Here is a 27,839-nt window from a genome sequence, read left to right on the forward strand (position 1 = left end):
TGGATCTTGGTCATCACAATATATAGAAATGAATGGATATTGGTCAGAACACAGTATGGACATGAATGGATCTTGGTCATCACAATATATAGAAATGAATGGATATTGGTCAGAACACAGTATGGACATGAATGGATCTTGGTCAGAATACTGTATAAACCTGAATGGATCTTGGTCATCACAATGTAAGGACATGAATGGATATTGGTCATCACAATGTAAGGACATGAATGGATCTTGGTCATCACAATATATAGAAATGAATGGATATTGGTCAGAACACAGTATGGACATGAATGGATCTTGGTCAGAATACTGTATAAACCTGAATGGATCTTGGTCATCACAATGTAAGGACATGAATGGATATTGGTCATCACAATGTAAGGACATGAATGGATCTTGGTCATCACAATATATAGAAATGAATGGATATTGGTCAGAACACAGTATGGACATGAATGGATCTTGGTAAGCATACTGTATGAACCTGAATGGATCTTGGTCATCACAATGTAAGGACATGAATGGATCTTGGTGATCACAATGTATTGACATGAATGGATCTTAGTCAGAACACAGTATGGACATGACTGGATCATGGTCTGCACACTGTAGGAACCTGAATGGATCGTGGTCATCACAATGTATGGACATGAATGGATCTTGCTCATCACAATGTATGGACATGAAAGGATCTTGGTCAGAACACAGTATGGACATGAATGGATCTTGGTAAGCAAACTGTATGAACCTGAATGGATCATGGTAATCAAGCTGTATGGAAATAAATAGATCATGGTCATTCCCATTAATTTCCATTGAAAGTAGAAAAGTGATGCCTAGCAAATTATGAAATAAAATGAAAATGAAACAATTCATAAAAGTGTACACAGGTCCAAGACTTGAGGCCAACTTTATATGTTCCCCCTTCTTCACAAATAATCCTGATGTTAAATCAAAGTAAAACTGGTTTCACACTTTCAAAATACAGTATATAAGTAATGCGTGGACTGTAATACCCAGTCCAACCTCAAGGTGTCCCGACGAGCTAACTTCTCATATATATGCCTATAAAACAGTTAGCTCAGGTCAGGACACCTGGTGGTCAGGCTGAGTATTACAATTTGAGCACAGTCTGTATTTCACGGACGTGTGGAACTTTCCTACGCAATCATGAGCTACAAGGTAAACAGGATTACTAGTGCGGGTTCATTACTAAAATAAAGGCCCTATAATGTTTCTGGGATGACTTTGTGACAATTATTATTATTGTGACATGTAGTTTTTGGTGCACTTTTCGATGCAGTTTTTTAAGCCAAAGCAAAAGTCGATATAAAAGCAATGGGAAATATGAAGTGAGGACTTGTAGGAGGTGAGGCTGCTCCTTACAAAATCTCCAAAGGTGTACCTGTCCCCCATGTTCTGTGTCCCCTGTGTCTTATTCCTGTGACTGCAGAAGATGAAATCCAAAAGCCACATCAAGGTAAGGCTTTATAAAACGGGTTCCTGACCCCCCATTCATGATCAGGCGCATGTTTTTTTGTAGTACATTCGGATTTAAGACCTGTCAAGTTTTTTTGCTGCCCAGTTATTTAAATAATTTTTGCCATTTTATTTGATTCATTGTGCCTAATTTTTGTCATTTCTATATATTTTTGCCTCAAATTGGTGAAAATGTAATGAAAAAAAATTTAGATAAATGCCTGCTTTTATTTTTTTTCTTTATAACTACAAAGGGCATTGGACATATGATGCTTTATTTTATTTTTCTATTGGGGTTGGGGAACAGTGTTTTGAAATATCAGATTCTTTCTTCTTGTTTGATTTTGCGTTTTTTTACACCTCGTGAACCCTGCCCATGATGAAGTGATTAAAGACCTTTGGTACTAGAACATTAGCCCTGAGCCTTCTAAGTCCTATCAGACTGGAGGGGGAAGCGCTGTTAGTGCTTTCTAAACTGTGTATATATCACCAATTCAGTGCTCTGTATACAGCGATCAGAGAAGAGGTCTCAGGCGGAGCTCCCCTTACATATTCTCCCTGCTCCCCTTACTTGTTCTTCTCTCCTTACACCTTCTTTCTGCTCACCTTACCTCTCTCAAGCACCTGTAAATTCTCCCCACTTTCCTAGTTCTTCTCCTTGCTTCCATTACTCCTTCTTTCCCTTCTTATTTCTCCTTCCTGTTCCACTAACTTATTGTTTCTGATCTGCTTGCTTCTCCTTCACACTCTCCTTACTACTTCATTCCTTCTTCCTCTAATTCTTCTTGCTTCCCTTACTTTTTCTCTGAGCTCCCTTTAATTATCGTTCTTGCTCCATATACTTCTCCTATCTGCTCCCCTCACTTATTCTCCCTGCTACCATTTGTTTCTCCTTCCTACTGCCCTTAATTCTGATTCCTGCTGCCTTTACTTCTCCTTCATGTTCCCCTTACATTTCCTTCTTCTTCCCCTTACTTCTCCTTCCTGCTCTGCTAAATTCTCCCTGCTCCCCTTATGTCTCCTTCCTGCTCTCCTTCTTCTCCCTTCTGTTCCTCTTATTTCTCCTTCCTCTTCCTCCTCCTTCCTGCTCCCCTTTCTTCTCCTTTTTCTCCTTATTTCTTCTTTCTCATGCCCTTACTTTTCTTTCCTGCTCTTCTTCTCTTTCCTGGTCCTCTTATTTCTTCTTCCTGCTCCCCTTCATCTGTCTGCTCCTGTTATTTCTCTTTCCTGCTGTCCTTACTTTTCCGTGGTCCTCTTACTTCTTCTTGTTCCCCTTTCTTCTAATTTCTGTTCCCCTTCTGTTCCCCTTATTTCTTCTCCCTTAACCCCTTACTTTTCTTTCCTGCTCTTCTTTCTTCTAATTCCTACTCCCCTTATTTCTCTTTCCTGCTCTCCTTACTTCTCCCTGTTCCCCTTATATCTCCTTCCTGCTCCTCTTCTTAACCCTTCTGTTCCACTTGTTTCTCCTTCCTCTTCCTTCTCTTAGCTGCTCCCCTTACTTCTTCTTTCTGCTCCCCTTACTTCTTCTTCCTGCTCCCCTTTCTTCTCATTTTTCTTCCTCTTATTTCTTCTTCCTCTTACTTTTCTTTCCTGCACTTCGCTCTTATCCTTCATTGTCCCCTTACTTCTTCTTCCTGCTCCCCTTTCTTTTCACTAATGTTCCCCTTATTTCTTCTTTTCTCTTACTTTTCTTTCCTGCTCTTCTTTCTTCTCCTTCCTGCTCCCCTAACTTTGTCAGCCTGCTCCCTTTATTTCTCTTTCCTGTTCTCCTTAACTCTAATTTGGGGTTAAAAACTGAATTAAAACCTGCATGTTTGATTCCACTCTTACAGTTTGAAGGAGTGTGTTTTATATAGAATACCCACTGCTTTGCAGACAGAAAAAGGCCCAAATGTTACCCCTAAGGCCACACGAAGCTGTGAGTGTCATGGATAAACTACTATTTTCAATGTTACACGTAATTTTATATTTCTTCCGTGGGGGTCTGCTGCCAAGTTGCCACATATTACAGCCCAGGAATGGGACACCATGTATTCCCCCTATCATTGGGGACCTCTCTAAGATGAAAAAAATATGATCAACAGCATTTTTACTCCTAAGTAGTAAAAGCATGGTCTAAAAAATAATAAAACAAATCCCTGCGAACTAAAAGACATTATGGTTTCCACATTTTTCTCCTTCACTGCGTAGAGATTAATGGTGAGGGATGAGGAATCCAATAGCAATATATATATACGGTATATAATCGGAGGTGTCTAGACATTTTTTATTTCATATTAGCCCCCTGTTAGAGATATAATCTTGTTTCAGTCCATACAGAATTACAGTTTCCCTCCCGCGATGGGTTGCAGCTTCCCAGCTGTCTGGTTGATAATGTTTCCTCTGTAAACCGAATGGCGGACAATATAAACTCTGAGGTGACATGAATGATGAAGGATGGAAAATTGAATAAACCTAATGTTTTGCTATGTCCCCTTTCTTTAGGATAATTTGCCTTTGCCAAGGCGCTAACTTGGATTCATCGTAACCCAGTGTTCTTAGCTTTTCTGACTGCTCTCTTTCTCGTTCCTCGTCTTCTTTCTTTTGTTTCTCTTGATCTTTTCTGGAAAACAACAATGAAGGTGGTGAAGGTTAGAAACCTAAGTCAACAAATGTCTCCCTAATTTAATTTTCTTGTACCATTTTTCATTTTCCTGGCTGCTTGTTCTATGAAAATGAGATGAGCCTTTATGAGGAGTTTGGATAGTCATCCTCAAGAAAGCTCGTGGACTGACATGTGGGCAATCTTACCTTAGCGGAAGAGTGTTTGTCCCTTGTCCTCTTTAGGGAGTAACATAAAGAAGATTGACGGACATGAAGAAAGATGAGGAGGAGGAGGAAGGGGAGAATAGAGTAGACTTGTAAGTAGGTAAGCGATGGGGCAATCAAAGATACCTCTATAACCCTTAAAATGGCTCCTTAGTAAGCTGAAGTATGGTTACCCAACTGCACACTATGAGAAATGTGTCCAATAATTAAAAAAAACTTCTCCCCTAAAACATTAAAGGGAACCTGTCATCAGAAATTTAGCTTTAAACCTAAAAGTTCCCCCCTCTGCAGCTCGTGGGCTGCATTCTAGCAAGGTTCCTGTAGTTTTTGTGCCCCCTTTGAAACCAAATTAAACACTTTATAAAGTTGTACTTTTTTGTCTGCAATTCTTGTAAATTCTCCATGGGGGCGGGCTCTCTTGCGTCCGTCCGTTGCTGTCCCTCCTGCAGATTGACGATGTCCCCCATTGCTCCATTTCATATCTCAGGATGCCGCCCAATGCGCCCGAGGTCCTGTGCACGCGAGGACCGCTGGTGACGTGGTCGCAGGCACGAGATTATGGGCGACGCTGTGATTGCATCGCAAGTGCCCGCCCATAATCTCATGACCGCGATCTCCCCTCTGCCTCCAGCGTTCTGCGCAAGCGCTGGAAGATGACCTGACGTCACCTTCTTCCCATCCTGCCCTGCAGCAGGAAATAGATGGGAGGAGCGGAGCAGCACAGCACAGGATACGAGGAGACGCGGAGAGGATCTGAGCGACGTACACAGTAAAAAAACATGTAAAATCAAACAAAGACACACATTGTCTTCTGAAAAGTGAAAAGCACTAAACGGTTTTTGGTTTTTTTTTGTAACCTGTGCTGTGCTGCTCCGCTCCTCCCATCCCATCCTGCCCTGCAGCAGGAAATAGAAGGAGGTGACGTCGGGTCATCTTCCAGCGCTTGCGCAGAACGCTGGAGGCAGAGGGGAGATCGCGGTCACGAGATTATGGGCGGGCACTTGCGATGCAATCACAGCGCCGCCAATAATCTCGTGCCTGCGACCACATCACCAGCGATCCTGGTGTGGGCGGCACCTCGGGCGCAGTGGGCGGCGTCCTGGGATATGAAATGGAGCAATGGGGGATGGCGTCAATCTGCAGGAGGGACAGCAACGGACGCAAGAGAGCCCGCCCCCATGGATAATTTACAAGAATTGCAGACAAAAAGGTACAACTTTATAAAGTGTTTAATTTGGTTACAAAGGGGGCACAAAAAGTACAGGAACCTTGCTAGAATGCAGCCCACGAGCTGCAGAGGGGCAAACTTTTAGGTTTAAAGCTAAATTTCTGATGACAGGATCCCTTTAAGGGTGAATGCCGCTGTTCTATTTTGGTGTTTTTGTCTTCCTATACCTCTTTATTCCTGAGATTTGGCCCCCTTTTCATCTAGTCTTGTTAGTCAAGGGGACAAGATACTCATGAAGATGCTCATAGAGACATAACAAGACTAGATTTATGTGGCAACAGTACCACCTAACAACATTAAGGGCTCGTGCGCACGTTGCTTAATTTCATGCATTTACGCTGCGTTTAGCACTGCAGCGTAAATGCATGCGTCCTGCGTCCCCTGCACAATCTATGTAGATTGTGCTTCATAGGTGCGCATGATGCTTTTTTGAGCGCAGTGATTTGGATGTTAAAATTTTGACCCAAATCCATGCATTCAAAAATGCAGCATGTCAATTAATTTGTGTGCTTTGGATGCAGCTCCCGCTCTATGGGAGAGGCAGCATCCAGAGCGCATGAAATCAGCATCTAATCTGCTAAAACACTGCATCCATTATGCAGTGTTTCTGCAGCGATTTGAAGCGCACATGTGCTGTCAAATCGCTGCAGAAATTTCAGCAGGTACTGTACGTGCGAACAAGTTCTTAAAAATAACTTTCACTTGTTAAAAAAAAGTTAAATACCTTGTACAAATCTCTGAACTGCCCCGATTCTGTTGCTCTTTTCCATTTTGTGCTGTGTTGCTCCATTGCAGAGATATTCATATTTGTTGCTTTTGGACTGTATGTGAAATCTCTGCTTGCTGTCCAACTGGGCTTCTCATCAGAGTCTAATCTGGGGGCAGGCGCTTGCATTTCATAGCATTGTGTACGGGAGGGCGGAAAGCAAACGCCCCTCAGAAAACTCTAGAGAAATGTCCAGTTGGTCTGCAAGCAGAGATTTCACACATTGTGCTCCAAAAGCAACAAATATGAATATCTTTGCAATGAAGCAATGCAGCGCAAAACGGAAAAAAGTGGCAGACTCAGGGGAGCCCAGGGATTTTTACAAGGTGTTTTAACTCAGTTTTTAGCAAGTTAAAGGCCCTCTTTAAAGGTACCTTTTAATTCATCAAATTGCCTGCTACACCTATATCTGCCTGAGACAAATCTGGGTAACTACCAATATGGAGTCAGAAACTGTACCTACATACAGAATGTCAAAAGATCTTTTCATAACCCTATATGTTTGGATCATCCAAAAGTGTTTGTTTGTGGATGTGAGTAGTAGCCACACAAGATTTGGCTAATGCTAGAAGAATCTTTCTCGGCTGATTACAAGAAGACTTCCATTGAGATCTTTTACAATTAGATTCAAGAAGACGTCCATTAAGATCTTATACAATTAGATTCAATCTGATATAAAATATATGGGCTTATACATACAAAAGGTTGTAATCTTGACAGTCATATTTAAGTGGTAATATTCTGAAAAGAGTAAAAGTAGAAATATACATTAAATGAACATCGACCGGACCAAAAGATATCGACCGGACCAAAAGATATCGACCGGACCAAAAGATTTCGGACAGATATCTAATAAGTATTGGGGTTCCCTGACTCTCCTCCAAATTCAAATTTCAAAAGTAAGAAGAATCAATTATGTTGCATTTCAACCCTTTGTATTCACAGAAGATAAGCCTCCGCCTGAGAAATCTGGCAGTGGCCTATTCCCCTCTTCCTATCTAGAAAATGGACAACAAGCCATTGGAAGTAATAGATGTGACAACTATTGAAAGCATACGGCCACCCTTACAAAATAAATCAAGACACTCACCTTTTCTGTTCTCTGTCACATTAATGTTTGCAAAGGGAAAAAGAAAAAAATAACATTGAATTATATAAAAAAAGACAACAAAATAAATAAATATTCAACATGTAGTGATTTAAATTGTATCCAGTCTTACTTCTCGTCCTCCATTTTCTTCCTCAGGATTTCCCTCCGCCATGCTGGCATGGTAGATAACTTTGCAGCTTCTTCCTGCTCCTGTATGAGAAATAGGCAACTATGAATAGATACATGAATCCAACTATTACGTCAATGAAAATCTGTAATACAACCGAGGATTAACTCACTTATTATCCGTAAGAGGTTCCCATCGGCATCGATAAAATACTTACCTTGGTCATTTCTAATAGGTACACAAAAGGAAGAGGAAAAAGTTCAGGTAGATTAATCTATACCGAGAGTTAGTATAGAAGGATGTAACTATGGATGCCCTTCCAGCGTTGTCCAGGATCGGTAAAATAATAAAGACTATATTCACCTACCATTCCACCTGTGTCTGGGACCGTGGTACCGGGGCTTACGTGGGGTTGTGATGCCATGTGACCTTTGCGTCCAATCAGTACAGGCTTCCTTCCTCCCGCCTTCGGACCAAACGAACAATCAACAGGAAGTGAGAGGAGCACTGCGCTTACTACCGGTTGATTAACTCGTTTGGTTTGAAGGTGGGGAGAAGGAAGCCGGCACTAATGAACATGGTGCTCGCATTGCATCACATCCCCAAGTGAGGCCCGGCATCGCGATCCCGGACACCACTGGAATGGCTGCGGACCGGGAGGTGAGTATAGGCTTTATTATTTTACCTGGGCAAAACGTCAAATGGGGGTAGCCTAGTAGTGGATAATCCTTTTAAGGCACCATTGCCATTTTTTTTATTAAGGATACATGTTTGTCTCCAGCATATGTCCTTTCCAGAAAACACCTCTGAAAATTGTTTACACTTCCTACTTTTAACCCAACATTGGCACCTATTACACCCTTTTGTATATAACATCTTTGGCTAAAAGGTAACAGATGTAATAAATACTACTGCAAAGTGAAAAAATGGGGGCGAAAAGAAAAAAAATGCAACAAATAGAGAAAAAAAAGAGGTGAAGGAAAGAGAAGCAAAGAAAGAAAAGGATAAAAGAATAAAAGAGAAGAGATAATAGAAGGAGAGAAGGAGAGCTCGGGAGAGATGAAAAAGGTGCAAAGGAGAATAGTAAAGTATAGAAAAGAAGAAAAGATAGAGTAAGATAATAAAAGTGAAGAGATGAGAAGTAGAGACAAAAGGAACCAAGGAAACAAAAGAAGAGATGAGATCAGAGGTGAACTGGAGAGAATAAAAGATATGTAAACAAGAAAAAGAACAAAACCATGGAAAAAGAAAAAAAAAAAGGAAAATATGAAAAGAGAAGGGTAGAAAGCACTAGAGAAAAAGACAGATAAGAAGAGAGCAAAAAGGAAAAGACAAAAAAAGAACAAAAGAAATCGGAGAAGAGAAAGAGTGAAGACGAGAGAGGCAAACTGCAGAAAAGAAACGAAAACAAAAGAGAGGAGAACAGAAAAAATATGATAAAGTAGGGGAAAAAACGAAGAGAGAAGAGGGAATAAAAGAAGCGAGAAACAGAAATGAAAGGAAAGAAAGAGATGAGAAGAAATTAGTACAAATTACAGAAAGAAGAAAAGGAGGAAGAGGAAGCCGAACAGAAAGAAGGAAAGAGCAGAAGAAATGTAAAAGGGGAAGAGTAAAAATAGAATACAGGAACGTAAAAGTAGAGTTAAGAAAGGAGATGAAGAGAACAGGGAAAGCAGAATACATAATGTGGGGGGAATTTTTTTTATCTCATTGCAAAGTAAACCAAATATTTTATTCAATATAGTAACAACAAAAAAACCAACAATGTGAAACTGTTTAAGATTGTCTGTTCAGTGTATATGAGGGTTATATTAGACTATGAAGAATGGAGCATTTTATTTTATTTGGAATCATTAAACAAAACCTTTGTGAAGGTGTTCCTGTTACATATTAGGATATCCGTTTTTTAGATTTTATCATTCGGAACAACAATCATGTGTGTCCATTGCTGGTTACATAAAGTGACAAATCGTGAGCGGATACCTACTGTTTGGCTACATCTAAACTCCATCGCTCATGTACAGAATATTCCAGAGTAATGGCACTTAAATGGTTATTCCCATTTCCAAGTTCCAATCCCAATATGTAGTAGATGTAATAATAATAATACTGGCAAATACCTCCAATTAGAAATATAGTATAGTTCACCTGATTCACTTAATCACTTACCTCATGTTCAGGGCATTGAAGGACCTTAGGTAACCATTGTTATGACCTCGCAAATAGTGACAGTTAGTTAGTTGCTCGTCATCGTAACCATGGATACCTAAGGTCCTGCAATGCCCTGAACATAAGTTAAGAGACATAGAAATGTAGTATAGTTCTCCTAACTAACTATGTATCTTACCTCATGTTCAGGGCATTGCAGGTACTTAGGTATCCATGGTTATGACCTTGCATATAGTGACAGTAAGTTAGTTGCTCGTCGTCGTAACCATGGATAACTGTTGTTATGACCTTGCATACAGTGACAGTTAGTTGCTTGTGGTCATAGCCATGGATACCTAAGGTCCTCCAATGCCCTGAACATGAGGTAAAAGATATAGCTAATCAGGAGAACTATACTACATTTCTATGTCTCTTACCTCATGTTCGGGGCATTGCAGGACCTTAGGTATCCATGGTTATAACCACGCGCTAGTAACTAACTAATTAAACTAAGTAACTAACTGACACTATATGTGTGGTCATAACCATGGATACCTAAGGTCCTGCAATGACCTGCACATGATGTAAGCAATAAAGCTAATCAGGAGAACTATATTACATTTCTAATTGGAGGTATTTGTTAATATTATTAATATTGCACCTACTACATATTGGGATAGGATCTTGGAGATGGGAATAACCCTTTAACTACTAAGCTTACGTAATCAACAGTACTGGCTGGACACATTGGATGGATGCTCTGGGAGATCAATAGAACACCGGGGTATCTCATCACAAGTATAACAAGTACAAGTCACCTATTTAGTTGTGGAATAACCCCTTTATTCCGTGATCTATAGCACGCTTGATAGCATACATCCTATGCTGATGTGTTTGGAAAATGCATAATGGAAGAAAAAGATGCAAGGATGACAGTTTTTTAGCTGTTGAAATTATAATAAAAGTTATCATAACTTGGCTGTATTTCTTAAGAGGTATGTAATATTTGTGGCAACATTTCAAATAAAAATAAATGATACATGGTTAAGAATAGATTACAATAAATGTTTCCATGGCTACAGACTACAAACAAACCATGTGTAGTCAGATCCTGCCAACATGTTGACCTCTTTTTCTACTGTATCATGTGGACATATACTGACCATCTTCCATTATTATAAAATTTAGATAAGTCCAGCCTTTTATCCTCTCCTTCTACAGTATCTTGTGATAATATTCTCACTGTCTTCTACTTTAAAATGATAGATAGATAGATAGATAGAGGGATAGATAGACAGATAGATAGAGGGATAGATAGATAGATAGATAGATAGATAGATAGATAGATAGATAGATAGATAGATAGATAGATAGATAGATGGATAGATAGATAGAGGGATAGATAGATAGAGGGATAGATAGATAGAGGGATAGATAGATAGAGGGATAGATGGATAGATAGATAATAGATAGATAGATAGATAGAGGGATAGATAGATAGATAGTGGGATAGATAGTGGGATAGACAGAGGGATACATAGATAGAGGGATAGATAGATGGATAGATAGATAGATAGATAGATAGATAGATAGATAGAGGGAAAAATAGATAGATAGATAGGATAGATAGAACGATAGATAGATACATAGATAGATAGATAGATAGATAGATAGATAGATAGATAGATAGATAGATAGATAGAAGGATAGATAGATAGAAGGATAGATAGATAGAAGGATAGATAGATAGAAGGATAGATAGATAGAAGGATAGATAGATAGAGGGATAGATAGAGGGATAGATAGATATATAGAAGGATAGATAGATGGATAGATAGTGGGATAGATAGAGGGATAGATAGATAGATAGATAGAGGGATAGATAGATAGAGGGAAAGATAGATAGAAGGATAGATAGATAGATAGAAGGATAGATAGAAGGATAGATAGAGGGATAGATAGAGGGATAGATAGATATAGATAGATAGATAGATAGAGGGAAAGATAGATAGATAGAGGGAAAGATAGATAGATGATAGATAGATGATAGATAGAAGGATAGATAGATAGAGGGATAGATAGAGGGATAGATAGATAGAGGGAAAGATAGATAGATAGATGATAGATAGATGATAGATAGAAGGATAGATAGATAGATAGAAGGATAGATAGATAGAGGGATAGATAGAGGGATAATAGATAGATAGATAGAGGGAAAGATAGATAGATAGATGATAGATAGATGATAGATAGAAGGATGGATAGATAGATACATAGAAGGATAGATAGATAGAGGTATAGCTAGATAGAGGGATAGATAGATAGATGGATAGATAGAGGGAAAGATGGATAGATAGAGGGAAAGATAGAGGGATAGATAGATAGATAGATAGATAGATAGATAGATAGATAGATGGATAGATAGAAGGATAGATAGAGGGATAGATAGATAGGTAGATAGATAGATAGCTAGATAGAGGGAAAGATGGATAGATAGAGGGAAAGATAGATAGATAGATAGATAGACAGATAGAAAGATAGATAGATGATAGAAGGATAGATAGGATAGATAGATAGATAGAAGGATAGATAGATAGATAGAAGGATAGATAGATAGAGGGATAGATAGAGGGATAGATAGAGGGAAAGATAGATAGATAGAGGGAAAGATAGATAGATAGATAGATAGATAGAGGGATAGATAGATAGATAGATAGATAGATAGAGGGATAGATAGATAGAGGGATAGATAGATAGATAGATAGATAGATAGATAGATAGATAGAGGGATAGATAGATAGAGGGATAGATAGATAGATAGATAGATAGATAGAGGGATAGATAGATAGATAGATAGATAGAGGGATAGATAGATAGATAGATAGATAGATAGATAGATGGATAGATAGATAGATAGATAGACAGATAGATAGAGGGATAGATAGATAGATAGAGGGATAGATAGAGGGATAGATAGATAGATAGTTAGTTATAATATTCCAACTTTTCTAAAATGAAAAAAATAAGCAATGATCAAACTGGATACATTTTTGAGCAAGTTTATTAAAAGCCGAAGAAAAGTCATCTACACAAACATATTTTAACTAAAATTGAACTACAAAGAATACTGAAAGGCCAAAAACACACATAAAACACGGCGACAACCTGTTGGCTCCTAATTTTAAAAAATCCCAAAAATATTGCGTTATATATAATGTGTCTGATGTCTCAGAACTGTATTATATGGTATCAAGCAGACAGAATTCAGATTTAGTTCTGGATGGAATATGGACGCTAAGTGGTCAATTAGTCTCTGAGACAGTTTTGATACATGCGGCCCAATATATATGTATTTGAAAAAAAAACCAAACCCCAAAATATAATAAAAGAAATGAAATCCGCATGCATGATCTATCTATGCAGTGCTAGAAAGTGTGTGACTGTCTTTAACTAAGCAGTAAATTCTAAATAGACCTAGCGTAAAATAAAAAAAAGCTTCTGGCTTCACTCGGGGAAGGGGATGCAGGTAAAGGGGGCTTACGAATCTACAACACACTATATACCGTAATTAAAGGTCACCTAAGGTAAACACTGTAGGTAGTAAAACCTGTAGATTACAAAAAAAAGAAAACATAAAAAGTGACTGTGGATTAAATTATAAGACTTTTCTCAAATATATGTCATTAGCTAATCAGATGATTTTGCCTAGCCTGGGCGCTATTTGGCTTGTTTTCATTGTTTTTTTGATTGCTGGTCCATAGAGAGAAGCTATGGGTCTCATAACTCACCACAGGACAATCACAAATATGCTGAATTAATTCGCCAATTCATCCCAGTGGGGAGTGATTCAGTGAAACAAAATTGGGGGACAATTTGTAAGAGGAGGACAAAGCTGCCTGTAAAGGGTTAAATTGCTAAAAAGGAATGAGCTGCCTGTAAAGGGTAGATCTGAATTTGTAACTTTTATTTCCCACAGACAGCCAAGCACAACACAATGATGAGAAGATGTGATAGGATTTACCTCAGTTGCTGTTTCCAGCCTCCTGCTGCTGCTTCATACACAGGAATCCATCTTATATTTCTTCAGACATACATTAACTACATCCAGCATGAAGTATGAAAGGAGCACAGATCTTCACTGTACTCCAATTCCATGCTTCCATCTTAGGGTGATTTCACACTGGGTTCCTTTCCCCGTTCAGTGGTTCCGTCGGGGCTTCCATCTGAACTCCCCGCAAAACGGGATTCGGACGTATGCACCGACGGGGCTACTGACTGTAATGATGCAGACGGAGTCATTGTGTGTTCTGTCGTGCACCATTTTCGGGGGCACACGCTTACTGGAGGCGGACACCCAGATGCAGCAGACTACGTCTAGGTATTCACCTCTAGTAATTGTATATCCCCAAAAATGGTGCACGACAGAGCACACGGTGACTTTACTTGCGCCATTATAGTCAGTGGCCCGGTCGGCATATACGTTCGAATCCCATTTTGCAATAAAAAAAAAGCAGCAAAAAAATGTTGCAAAAATAGCACGTGTGAACTTAGCCTAAAGGGGGCTTTATACACAACGACATCGCTAACAAGATGTCGTTGGGGTCACGGAATTCGTGACGCACATCCAGCCTCATTAGCGACGTCGTTGCGTGTGAAACGTACGAACGACTGCTAACGATCAAAATTACTCACTTGATCGTTGACACGTCGTTCTATTCCCAAATATCGTTGCTGGTGCTGGATATAGGTTGTTTGTCGTTCCTGAGGCAGCACACATCGCTACGTGTGACACCCAGGAACAAGAAACAACAGCTTACCTGCGTCCTCCGGCAACGAGGTGGGCGTCACTTTCTTTTAGCTGCTCTCCGCCCCTCCGCTTCTATTGGACGGCTGCCGTGTGACGTCGCTGTGACGCTGCACGAACCGCCCCCTTAGAAAGGTGGCGGATCACCGGCCACAGCGACGTCGCTAGGCAGGTAAGTCCATGTGACGGGTCCTAGCGATGTTGTGAGCCACGGGCAGCGATTTGCCGGTGACGCACAACCGACGGGGGCGGGTGCTTTCACCAGCGACATCACTAGTGATGTCGCTGCGTGTAAAGCAGCCTTAACACAGCTGTCAAAATAATGTCACAGAAGGGAGCCCCAACTTTATCTGACTTCAGTCTCCTTATTTGAGAAAGGTTTAATATTTTGGTCTCATTTAATTTAATATTTTTTTTTAGGAGGTGATACGTCCTTTTTAAGCTCCCCAAATAGTTAATGGGATTATAGCCTTAATCAAAATTATATTTTAATGTGCATGAAATAAAAAAAGTATACAACTTCAAGGCAGACTTAAAGATTCTCCTATGAAATAAGAAAATATTTTAAACAAAAATAAAACTTGAATATCAAACTATGAGACTAGTATGTACTGAAACAAAATCTACTAATTAAAACTAAATGTAATAATAAAGTATTTCAAATCTAGAAGTATGGAAATTATTAACCCTTCTATATCACTTATATGTTTTTGTCATTGGTGTCATGATGGAGGGGATATCTGAGATAATGCACCCATTTTAAAGTTGTATAATGTACAAATACAATGGGCTGCTGATAAGTCTTTGGCTTTGTGATTTTTTTTGTTTCCATGGTAACGAATGTTAGATTACAGGAAAGCCTTATGTGTCTAATATATGTTTTCAAAATTTTGTGTTTGTTGCTTATGGCAATAGTGTTCTACGCACGCGGGAAAACAAAATGGTGGAGTCTAATGCGATATTCACAGCAACTGAGAGCAGAGGAGTGATAAAATTCTTGTTTCTGCAAGGAAAGTCCACAAAGGATATTCACGGTGATATGTCACAGACATTGGGGGATCAATGCCCTTCATATTCCACAGTGAAGAACTGGGTTGTCAAATTTAAAACGGGCCACTTCAGCACCAATGATGAGGAACGTCCCGGACGACCGAGAGTGGTTGTTGTTCAGAAGATTGTCGATGCTGTGCACAAACCCATACTGGTTTCAGCTAAAGCAATAGCAGACATCATGGGGATTTCCCGTGAACGTGTTTGTGTCATTACCCATGAACATTTGGACATGAGGAAGCGATCTGCAAAGTGGGTCCCTAAATGTTTGACAACAGATCAGAGAAGCATGCGAGTGAAAACTTCCCAGTCCATTTGTCAGCGTTTCCAGACTAATAAGAACTTCCTGGATCGACCGGTCACTATGGATGAGACCTGGATTTATTTGTATGACCCTGAAAACAAGGAGCAGTTAATAGAGTGGAGGCACAGTGGTTCTCCTTGTCCAAAGAAGTTCAGGGTCCAAAAATCTGCCACTAAGGTGATGGCGTCTGTGTTCTGAGCTAAGGCGGGCGTGATGCTAGTGGACTACCTTCAAAAGGGTTCCACCATCAATGCAAAGTATTGTATTGAACTGTTGGACCAATTGAAAGTGGCTCTGAAGGCCAAAAGGCGCGGCAAGCTGTCCAAAGGAATCTTGTTCCTGCAAGACGATGCCACCGCTCACCCTGCACAAGCGACCACGGCAAAACTGACAGAGGTGGGCTTCCAGCTGGCTGACCACCCACCTTATTCACCAGATCTAGCTCCCTCCGACTATCATCTGTTTCCAAACCTGAAGAAACACCTCAAGGGAACCAAATTTCACACCATTTCTGATGCCATAGCTGCTACGCTGGTTTAAAATCCTTCTTTTTGCTAGGCTTACAGAACTTTGAATACCGATGTAAGAAGTGTGATGACATCAGTAGAGAGTATGTGGAATAAATGTAAAGTTTCATCATCCTATCTCGTTCTTTCTGGGTAAAGCCAAAGACTTATCAGCAGCCCCTCGTATACACAGATTTAGGTGTAATTTTATGTCTATGCAGGCCATTTGGAGCCTTATTTTAAAAAAAAAAAAAGAAAAAAAACCCCAAAAAACTAGTTCTATAATAATATGTTGCGAAATTAATTAGACTAGAATTTTGGACATTCACTTCAAGCTTTTTAGATGAATTAAAAGTAATCTTGCAGTCAAAAAACTAGCAATTTTGGAATCCAGTATGTCGCTGCATATAAATTGGTTTCTTGAGATATAGATATAGATATTAATGTGATTCCACTATCAAACATATAAACAATGAGGAAAAATGTTATCCAGTGATAACTGGTTGGGTAACTACACTGGGTACATTAGTTCTACTTTACTCTATAGATAATGTGCAACAACAATACAAAGAGTTTAAAGGTTTCTGTAAAGACCACAACATCTTTCTATGTGACCCATTAGGGCATATGAACATAATAGAGGGGGGTTTGATTTCAACCCCTTTTTGCTTTAGCACTGATTCTCTGTAAAAACGCCTCCCATTTTGGTGGCCCATCTTATCCATACCTTCCATGGATAGTCATTTATTTATGCCAGAGGTTAAGTACCATCTAATAGCTTTATAGGGGTGTCAAATTTTGCTGACTAAACAAAAAATAATTCTGTTTTACTTAAAAGGCTTTATAATTAAACCCAACCCATACATATAACTCTTGAAGAGGACCTGTGGCTTGCTGAAAGAAAATTGAGGTCAATACATTTTAAAATTCCCTGATCTCCTCCGAGTCTGCTGCTTTTTTCCATTTTTTTCTGCATCGCTCCATTACAGAGATATTCACATTTGTTTCCTTTGAAGTGCACTATGTGAAATCTCTTGTTTGCAGTCCGGCTGGGTGTTTGATTTCAGTCTTCTCTTTCACCCCATCCTCCCAGATGCAGCCAATCACAACTCAGCAGCTGATCTAGCGGTCTAGCAATCTCAGATGCTAGTTGGCAGTGATTGGCGGCATCTGGGAGGGAGGGGTGTAGTCCACCCAGCTTGGCTACAAAGCAGAGATTTCACATACTTTTTCCAGAAGAAACAAATATGAATATCTCTGTAATGAAGTGATGCAGCACAATTTTGAAAAGTGCAGCTAAATCAGGGGAATTCAGGGATCTGTAAAAGGAATTCAACTTAATTTTGTGAGTAACTGATAGATCCTCTTTAAAGGATAGAACCAGCCTTTAACGGGTTGCGCATGAAGAATATTTTTCTATAATTAAAGCCAACCCATAAATATGAACAGTTTTATAAGTACAAACACTTTTACATCACCAGATATTCCAGGAATAAATTTAGCATATTTTGTAAATCCAAAAATGTTCATAACTACGGATTGGCGCACCTGTGGATGTTCGGGTTCACCGGCCTTGGCCGGACTTTAGTTAAAAGTTTGGTTCGGGATCCAGACTTGATTCCGGAGCCCATATAAGTCAATGGGGACCCAGACTTTGGTGTTGTAATATAGCTGTTAAAATGGTCATACTAAGGGCTAAGAGGCTGTAAAGGAAGCAAAAGAAGGGTAAGAGCAGGACAATTGCCCTGCAAACAAATGTGGATAGTGAATAAATATAAAAGAAAATGACGTGGGGTCCCCCTATTTTTGATAACCAGTCAAGGTAAACCAGACAGCTGGGGGCTAGTATTATCAGGCTGGGAAGACCCAAGGTTATTTGGCCCTTAACAGCTTAAAAATAGCAGCCTGCAGCTGCCCCAGAAGTGGTGCACTTATTAGCATGAGAAATTCTGTGACTGCCGCTTTCTGACCGTGACCTATGGAGCGTTGTTTGGAGAATGTTCTCAGAACTACACTCCATAGGATTCAATAGACGTTGTGGGACATTACACTATTGGATTACATCAGAATTTTGAGGATTTTTTAAAATTAATTAATTGGTAAACGAGGGAGTGTGGGGGAGTCTTTATTCAAATAGGCTATTTTTTCCAGTGTTTGTATGTTTGTTTAACTGTATACTTACTGGGTTAGGAATAGGGGTGTCTAATAGATGCATATCCATTACTAACCCCTGGTGTCAAACAGAGTTTTGCACAAACGTCACTGACTGTTTTGGCGGCATTGGACTCTGTTCAGATTGCAGATTCTGACACACTGCCTAATGGTTTCTCTGATGTCTGGGATCAATACAGGCAGATTTGGGCATTGACTTGCTGTGTGCTGAGTTAATCTCTGCTAGTCTGCTTGCTCCTCTAATCACATGTTGTGGGAAGACTTATCACATCTGCTCTCCTCCTATTTATGTTACTGGACTCCTTCTACCCATGCCAGGTATAGTTTATTCTATGTTGGTCTGTGAGGTCTTGTGTCCCAAGCTCTCAGGTGAAAGTTATGCTGTAGTTGTGGCTATTGCTCTGAGCGATTGTGAAGATTCTGTTTTGCACTTCCTTCCTGTTCTTGTTTTTCTTCCTGAATATCTTATTATCTTTACCTTTGTGTGTGGGTGCTGTGTGACAGAGTTTTGTTTTTACCCTTGTCTGTTTTTATGTGTGGTTACCATCACACTCCTGTCCTGTCGTTCTCTGGTGGGAGGGGGAGAGGGAATAAGATGAGGACTGGTAAGGAACAGGGCCAGGAAGGAGACTCAGGCCTCTCCACCATCGGGACTATCCCTGAGATTAGGGATAGCGTAGGGTCTCCTATCTTAAGGAAGAGCTTAGGAGCCCCAGTCCCTCACTATCACAAACTCATCGTGAAGTATTACTTCTATTGTCACCACACCATGGCAATCGGGAAAACCCAGGCAAAACCTCAGAATTGGCACATCTAAAGGATGTGCCACTTCTGGAGCGGCTTTGGGCTGCTATTTTTAGGTTGGGAAGGGTCAAATAACTATGGGCCTTCCCAGCCTGATAATACCAGCCCCCAGCTGTCTGCTTTACCTTAGTTGATTATCAAAAATATGCGGGACCCCACATCCTTTGTTTTTATTATTATTTATTTTGCTCCTGTCAGCATCCAGGCATCTTCCCCATGCTGAAAGCTTGTTGACTGGCTGCACTGCAGTCTTTCAACAAACTTTATTCAGCATCCGTACTCCAAACTTGGACATGGACTCCCTTGTTTGATTTTGTGCTCCGGGCACTTTACCATTCGAATTCGCTCATCCCTATAATCATGGGTTGGATTTACCTGTAAACAATATTCTCCATGAGACAACCCATTAAAAGCTGACTAAATCTTGTCTGTCACTATTAACTTCCTAATACCATTTTGATGGAAGACACACAGTGTATATATATTTTGCTACATTACATTTTTGCCATGTTAGACCTCATTGCCTAGTTTTCTTAATTACTAACATTCTCCCATATAATAGGATATAAAAATCATTTTATACCCTCAAAAAATAAATCAAACAAATGAAACATATGTTTATGCATTACGCCCATTTAACGGCTTAGTCAATCCCTCTTTTCCACAGCGAACAAATGTGCACCTGCTGCTATGTCAATTCAGTTGTTCCATATGGATTTACTCATTATCCATTAAAGGCGGCAGCCTTTTGTTGCCATATTTATCCTGGTAAAGTGTTATTTACCATCAGCCTCTTGCGTACTGGAACAAGTGATAGAAATGAATTCATATGTCAAACATCTCTGCTTCTTTTTCTTTCCAAAATGAAAAACTACGATCTATATAACGACAAATGTCATCATTGGTAAATTCCCCCAGTTCTGACACCAGCTGAATAGAGTCTTTCCTACATTTGGGGAGTGGAGTCAGTTCATCAGAGGTCACAACACTTTGCTTAGGATTGGGGTCCATCACAACTTTGGGCTCATCACACGATATATTTGGAATCACAGTCTCTTCTAACTGATCAGTTACTTTTACACCATCCACCTCTCGCGCTATACTGTCCCCAAAGAACTGCTGCTTAAGGTCTTCAAATCCATCAGTCCAATCCCTCTTGCCAGCTTCAATCTCTTCCATGACAGCCTTATGAAATTTACGAATGAGTTCCCAGCTGTGACTACCCAGCCGGTCAAACATTTCATAGCATAGAATGTGACGGAACTTTCTCTCTTCTCGTGACATAGTCATTTCTAATAACTGGAAGTAACCTAACATGAAAAGGTCCAAGGTAAGGCTTGAGTACTCGACAGGTGAACCATTCACATGTGGTAGAAAGTGTTCTGGCCAATAAAGCATATTAGCCCTACTCAGACGTCGAATTTGCCTTGTAGGAACCTGACAAATGATGCTTCTCCAATGACTGATCAACTTTCCAACAACTTGTCTTTGCTTCATGAAGTATAAAAGGCGGTCATCATCACTTTGTCCTTTGGCCATTTTGATATTGTTCTCTTCATTTTCCATCTTCTTCTTCTCAGTCTCTAATTCGCTGCTAATGGAACCACTGGTGGGCTTCTTTTTTGGATTGCTGTTTTTGACAGACTCTGTAAATGTCCATTTTTTCCAATGCTCAAGGAAAAGAAACACAATCCTTTCCTTTCTCATGTCTATGTAGTCCTGTACACAGCTGAGTTCTGTTTGTACAGGTAGGCTTCGAGTCATGTGGTCTGCACTAAACAATGGCTCTCCTAACGCATCCATTATGTTGCCTTGGTTGGTAGAGTCTATGTCTCTTGGGTAGACATCTTCATCATTATATGTTAACTGGGCATGGGACAGCATGATAGGTGGCTCTTCAAGTGGTCTTGATATTCCATCATTCAAGATGCTGAATTGCTCATTGCTTGTAATGTAGTCCTCCTCTAAGATGGGTTCCCTTCTGTAACCATAAGCCGTCGTCCCCACTGGTAAAGATCTTTTCCTTTTATAGATTCTGTTGGATGCATCATAATCAATTTGGGGTCTTGTGTACAGTTCATAATTAGCTTTTAGGTTTTTGACAGATACACCAAACTGCTTAATTTCTTTCTCAACTTCTTCTCTGGTGGAACTGAAGGACTGAGATCTGCCAATATTTGCACCACCATCTTTTGTTGTGTTTTGAGACAGTTCAGTGGTCTCTCTTGCCACCAAATCTTGAAGATCAACTTCTTTACCTCCAAGAGTTGCCAAGAGGATAGCCATGCTTTTTAAGAGGGTGGAGATTTTGGAACACCAAGCTGGAAGGTCATCAGCTCTGCCTTGCATTTGCTTTGGGTTAACGGTGAAATGCTCTTGTGATAAGGCTGCCGATACCGGTAGGAGTTGCTGTAGTTCATGCTCCAGCTGCTCAAGTTCAGTTTCCACTTTTTGGACTTTATGCATCACTTGAAGGTTCTCAATCTGCTTCTCAATACGATTGATATCATCTTCAGTCATGAGTTCACCAAATGGTCCCAAAATTGCATTGTGCGCATGAGAGTATCTCCATCCTTCTGGGTGGTAGTAACTACCGGCCTCACACTAGTGCAAAAATAAATAAAAAAGGAGGGAACATGTCCCTCAGGATACAAAGCCAAATAGTCCGTTCGTTGCACTCTTTTCAAAAAATACATGTTTTAGTGGTGTAATGGTATATTGGGATAGCACTAACAGATATAGAGTTCTCAATTAAGGACTGAATGAAACTCCAAAGAAACAGGAGCAAAGAACATAACATAATATGGAACATACAGGTGGCAATCCCTTTGATCAAGCATGCTGTCAACTATTTTCATCAGCAATAAGATAAAATTCATCACTGAAAGGATGACTAATGATGAAGATATTACAGGACAGAACACTCATTACACCACTAAATGTCCATGTAAAACATTTAAACGTGCAGTATGGAGTATACGCATATATATAATCTATCATTATCTACATTTATAACAAAAAGTCAGGTGTTTTGTCCATGGAAATTGCCGTGCCTGGTGAACTTGTCATAATTCTCTATACTAGATACTGCAGTTTAAATGTATCACGAGAAGAGGAAAACAAAGCACACAAACACCATGCAGATATATGTTTAGAGATAGGTTTCATGTTCAGTACTACTAAACAGGAGATATTACAAATGTACCCCTATTTGACTAACCCCGCACCCCCCCCAACTTCTTCCGCAGACTTCTGCTGATTATGTCTATATTTAAGCTCCTGGAACCCAGTGCAAAATGTGTGGTAGAGGGGCTGTTAGGCCAACACCTACACCCCCAGCAGCTATACCTTATCTTCTGGACAAAACCCCAAGACACATACATCTACAGCTCAAAAACAAGAGGCACCAGTAGGACAGAGTTTCTGCTATATACGTGCCCCCTGCACCTGGAGAATCAGTTGAAGGGAACCTGTCAAGTGGAATATGCACCCAGAGCTACGAGCCGTTCTGGGTGCATATGGAAGAACAGGCAGCTAGTTAGCAAAAACCTGCCTGTTAATTTTTAGGCTAAAAGTAAATAAATAAAAAATAGTTCCCCTTTAAAGCTGAATTCAGACATCAGTATACCACTGTTCGAGGAAGGACCACAACTTCAGGATTGATCACAAGAGGCCGGACTGGGCCCAGCCTTATAAGGGAGGCCGACATGACTGGGTTAGGACGGGAATAAAAGGGGGATTAAGTGATTGGGTTAGGCAGGGGTTAAAGATATTTAGAGGGGGCGGAAATAGAGGATTTTGAATTGTGCATTGTGGGTGTAGTTAGTGGGGGCGGGAACAATAAGGGGTTTATAAGGGGTGGTCAGTTAGTGGGGTCATCCAATTTGGGCACAGAAAACAGAACAATCTCCCACCCACCCTCCCAATTTTCATTTTCTTGTCACAGCAGCATAGCGAAGGGGAGTAGGGTCCTCGAAGTTGGAATTTGGGGTTTGTGGCGGAACGGTGGGGGGGGGCCCGTAAGGTTCTGGACCCCTCATGTGGGCTCTTTACATGCCGGCGGGTAGAAGAATCCCGTGGTAGGCCTGGTGGGCCGCGGGTCGGGGGCGTGTGTTCAGATGAGGCCAGGTTGTTGGTTAACTGGTGCCTCCTAGCCGGTGCTTGAGCGGCTGGGGGTAAAACATCAGTCTGGCTACAGATTGGGTAGAATACCCGTCGGCAGGTCTTGGGGCTTCGAGGACCACCCTCCGGTTCTGTTGAGTATATTTCTGTTATATATGTTGTTTTGTTACAATAAAGGCTGCTGTGGCCAATAAAATCCATATTGGTGTGCAGTCTGTTTATTTTAGGGAAGGTAAGGTTGGGGGGTTTATTTACAGTCTTCATTAATGACTCGACCATACCCGTGGTCATGAGTCTTCTGACTTGAACGCAAACACTTCATATGTGCCTATGAGGCTGTAGAGTTTGGTTCGGGAGCCCTACGGCCAGCCTGTAAATAATGAAAATCCAGTACCAGTACCTGGACCGTGATATTCGGACTTCTGAATTCAATGCTTGACCTTTCAAACCTTCAAGAGAAACTGGCTTGGGAATAAACTGTAAAGCTTACGATAATGCTACATTTCCCTCTATTTTTAGGGATACTATGTTTAGTTCTTTCCTACAATCAGAAACATTTTTTAAAAAATGTTTTGTCTTAAAAAAAAACCTTAAGGATTGGTAAGTATGCAGGAGATAGATTACAAATTATGACATTGCAATAAATCTAATATCTAAAGCTGAGTGTGTGTATGTGTGTGTGTGTGTGTGTGTGTGTGTGTGTGTCTATGTATGTCCACTAAAGGAATGGGCACAGTTGCATTTAGAATCACGAAATTTTGCACAGATGCCTCATGTGACTCAGGGAATGTCATAGTCTATGTTTTGAGGGGAAAATGTAACCCTGCACTTTACAATTATTTGCCAAAAACATGCTTCCATTAAATTCAATGGAGCTGAGAGCTACAGGTCATTAATAGGAGCTGTGATTGGCTGCTATAGGCAATGAAGGACATTCTTAGAATAAAAATCTTCTGTGTGAGGTAATATGATTGTGGTGGACAGAGAAAGAGAGACAGAGAAGAGACAGAGAGAAGAACAGACAGAGATAGAGAGATAGAGATAGAGAGACACAGAGAGAAGCAGGTAAAGAGAGCGAGGCAGACTGGGAGAGAGACAAACAGAGAGAGAGGCAGACCGGAAGAGAGACAGACAGAGAGAGAGGCAGACAGGGAGAGAGACAAACAGAGAGAGAGGCAGACCGGAAGAGAGACAGACAGAGAGAGAGGCAGACAGGGAAAGAGACAAAGAGACAGACAGAGAGACGGATAGAGAGACAGACAGATGGATAGAGAGACAGAGAGAAACAGAGACAGACATAGAGAGAGAGACAGAGCGATAAAGAGACCGACAGACAGAGGCAGACAGACAGAGAGAGATGGATACAGAGAGAGACCGACAGACCGAGAGAGACAGAGAAAGAAACAGAGAGACAGACAGAGAGAGAGAGCAAGGCAAATAGAGTGAGAGGCAGACAGGGAAAGAGACAGACAGAGAGAGAGACAAAGAGAGAGGGAGACAGACAGAAACAGAGAGACAGGGAGATAGACAGAAAGAGAGAGATGGATAGAGACAGACAGGGAAAGAGACAGAAAGAGACAGACAGAGAGGGACAGTGGGAGACAGACTTAGAGACAGTTACTATCCCGCGTACTACAGCTAGTAAATTGTAAAGACACTAGAGTCCTAGGCCCTGATTCATCAAGACCGGCGATGTCCACACCAGTCTTTAATGAGGTGGTGTGTTGGAATCAAGCACCAATAATCATGTGTCATTCTACAGAAGGCTCCGGTATAAATATAGAAACGTGTTGCATCTAATGTAAAGAGATTCTGCATAGGAATGTCATGCAAATTCCCACTATTTGTCTACTTTTTTTCTGATTTGCATTCACCTCCATAGGTGTCACTCGTAAAATGGTGTTACGTAACAAAAAAACAGACCTGGAAAGATGAAAGTCTATGGTAATATGTATGCATCTGGAATGGTGATGAGGCGGAGAGCAGGAGAAAATCCCTATACCGCAGGGGGACCCGGGCTTACCCAGGCATAGAAGGGCCTTGACTAAATGCCCTCAGGGTAGAAGTCAGGTACCACTCCTAGTACAGAGTCCGGCATTGTGGCAGCTGACCCCCAGGGCAGGGACAGACCAAGGTACGGACAGGCAGAGACACTAGTTCTGGCAGGGGCAGCCAGGGCAACTGAGGCAGACTGTATGGCTAGGTGGACTGGCCAGAGGGGTACAGCAGGGACCAGGTGACAGGTACAGATAAATGGACACAAGAACAGGTAACAGACTATGGACAACAGGACCTCACAAATTAGTCAAAACAGGGACCAAACTGAAACACCTCCTGGTTATAATAACTGAAGCTAAACCTCTCAGCTATCCCCAACAGGTCAGGACATGAGGATGTCACACACATGGAATATCTATGTCTTCTTCTAGGGCATTCATGACAATTACATGACTTGTACAATACTAGTTAAATCCTGAGAACCTATTTATGGAATTGTTATGGACTTCTTAGTTAGAAAATTGGGCTAGCCATGACAGGGTTTTGATGTGGTGGTCCTTCATCCACACATTGATTGACCTAGCTGTGTAGCATGGCGCATTGTCCTGCTGGAAAAAACAGTCGTTAGAGTTGGGGAACATTGCGTGAGCAGAAGGAAGCAACTGTTTTTCCAGGATAATCTTGTATGTGGCTTGAATCATACGTCCTTCGCAAAGTTTAATCTACCCAATTTCTAGTGTAAAGTAATCTTCTCTAATGAGTCTAATGTTCAGCTTTTCCCCACACCTGGTCGTCTAATGGTTAGACGGAGACCTGGAGAGGCGTACAAGTCACAGTGTCTTGCACCCACTGTGAAATTTGGTGGAGGATCGGTGAAAATCTGGGGATGCTTCAGCAAGGTTGGAATTGGGCAGATTAAACTTTGTGAAGGACGTATACAAGGTTATCCTGGAAAAACAGTTGCTTCCTTCTGCTCAGGCAATGTTCCCCTGAGGACTGTTTTTTTCAGTTACTGTTACTCTGAGGACTGGTTTTTCCAGCAGGACAATGCGCCATGCCACACAGCTAGGTCAATCAATGTGTGGATGAAGGACCACCACATCAAAACCCTGTCATGGTCAGCCCAATCTCCAAACCTGAACCCCATTGAAAACCTCTGGAATGTAATCAAAAGGAAGATGGAGAGTCAAAAGCCATCAAATAAAGAAGAACTGCTTACATTTTTGCATCAGGAGTGCTCAGGATATGCTCAGGGCAGTTCAAAGTGCGCCTGCGCAGGACCTCACTGCTGGCTAGTGTGGATGACGTAGGACGCGTCATGCACCCAGGCTTCAGAAAAAGGAGGACAAAGATGACCGATAGAGGAGGCGCTGGACCCGGAGAACGGAGACACCCATCCGACCAGTCTGGCTACACCGCACGACCCCTTAGGTGAGTATTATAAAAAGTGATTTTTACGTTCTACACAACGGCCTGGGCTCTTATATACAGCATGTTAGAATGCTGTATATAAAAGCCAGTGGTGGCCACAACTTATAGTCACCAAATCTGGTGACAGGTTCCCTTTAATAGTGGTGACTATCCAAACTTGAGAAACCCTCTTATATGTAAAGTCCAGTGAACACTGATGTTTTGGGTAATTCTTCCTAAGTATATACCTTGTGATTTACATCCATATCTCTGCTTGTAGTTAGTGAATGCGGACAGTGCAATAACTGTTCTTGTTGAACTGAACATGTGCTACAATTGTAAAATTAAAAAAAAAATCTGATATGTTTTATCAGCAATGAAAAACGGTAACAAACTATTGGGAAACGGGGAGATTTGCTGATGATGTTCTCAGAGTTTGCTATATCTGTATCCATTCTAGGCAATCCGCTGTGAGCTAAACACATACAATGCTGATAACTTGCTACAATGTATCAGTTCAGCTAAACTGGATAAATCCTCAGCCCAGTCTGTTTAGCTCAGCGACGATTGTATAGATCGGATACAATTGTAGCAAACACTGATCTTGCAATAATAGAATAAAGCATATTCACTTTTTCCAGGAAAACTCCTTTCAGCACAGAATATCTGATTAATACCTAATTCAAATATTAAAATCCTCCAAGTCTAAACTAATTTGGTGACTGAGAAATGAGGAATTATACTCTACATGCGCCAGGTCGTACGCACTTTAAAGGGGTATTCAAGATTCGTCAAATAAATATTTGTTGTATAATGAAAGTTATACAATTTCTGCATCTGTATTTCACGTTCTTAAGATCTCTGCTTGCTGCCAATAAATAGGAGCATTCATTAATGACTTTACAGTGGTAAAAAATGTCTACTGATCATAAGGACAATGCTCCGACATTAGTTTTGTATCAAGCTGTGCACCTATGTGACATGATTTGGACGGAGTTTTATGTAACAAGTTTCCCA

The 27,839-nt window shown here is 40.7% G+C and overlaps 1 protein-coding gene across 1 annotated transcript in view; it reads right to left on the minus strand.

Annotated features, from left to right (window-relative positions):
* Nucleotides 1-1,693: 1,693 nt before the first annotated feature.
* Nucleotides 1,694-27,839, minus strand: part of ESPN (espin) — a 304,695-nt gene continuing 278,549 nt past the window's right edge. Inside the window, exons 13-15 of the mRNA XM_075328416.1 lie at nt 7,508-7,587; nt 7,378-7,389; nt 1,694-4,087 (exon numbers count right to left, since the gene is read on the minus strand). Coding sequence (XP_075184531.1) covers nt 3,940-4,087; nt 7,378-7,389; nt 7,508-7,587 — 240 coding nt within the window. The 3' untranslated portion in view covers nt 1,694-3,939. The remainder of the gene's footprint in view (nt 4,088-7,377; nt 7,390-7,507; nt 7,588-27,839) is intronic.

The sequence above is a fragment of the Anomaloglossus baeobatrachus genome, chromosome 11 (genome assembly GCF_048569485.1).
Source record: "Anomaloglossus baeobatrachus isolate aAnoBae1 chromosome 11, aAnoBae1.hap1, whole genome shotgun sequence".
NCBI lineage: Eukaryota > Metazoa > Chordata > Amphibia > Anura > Aromobatidae > Anomaloglossus > Anomaloglossus baeobatrachus.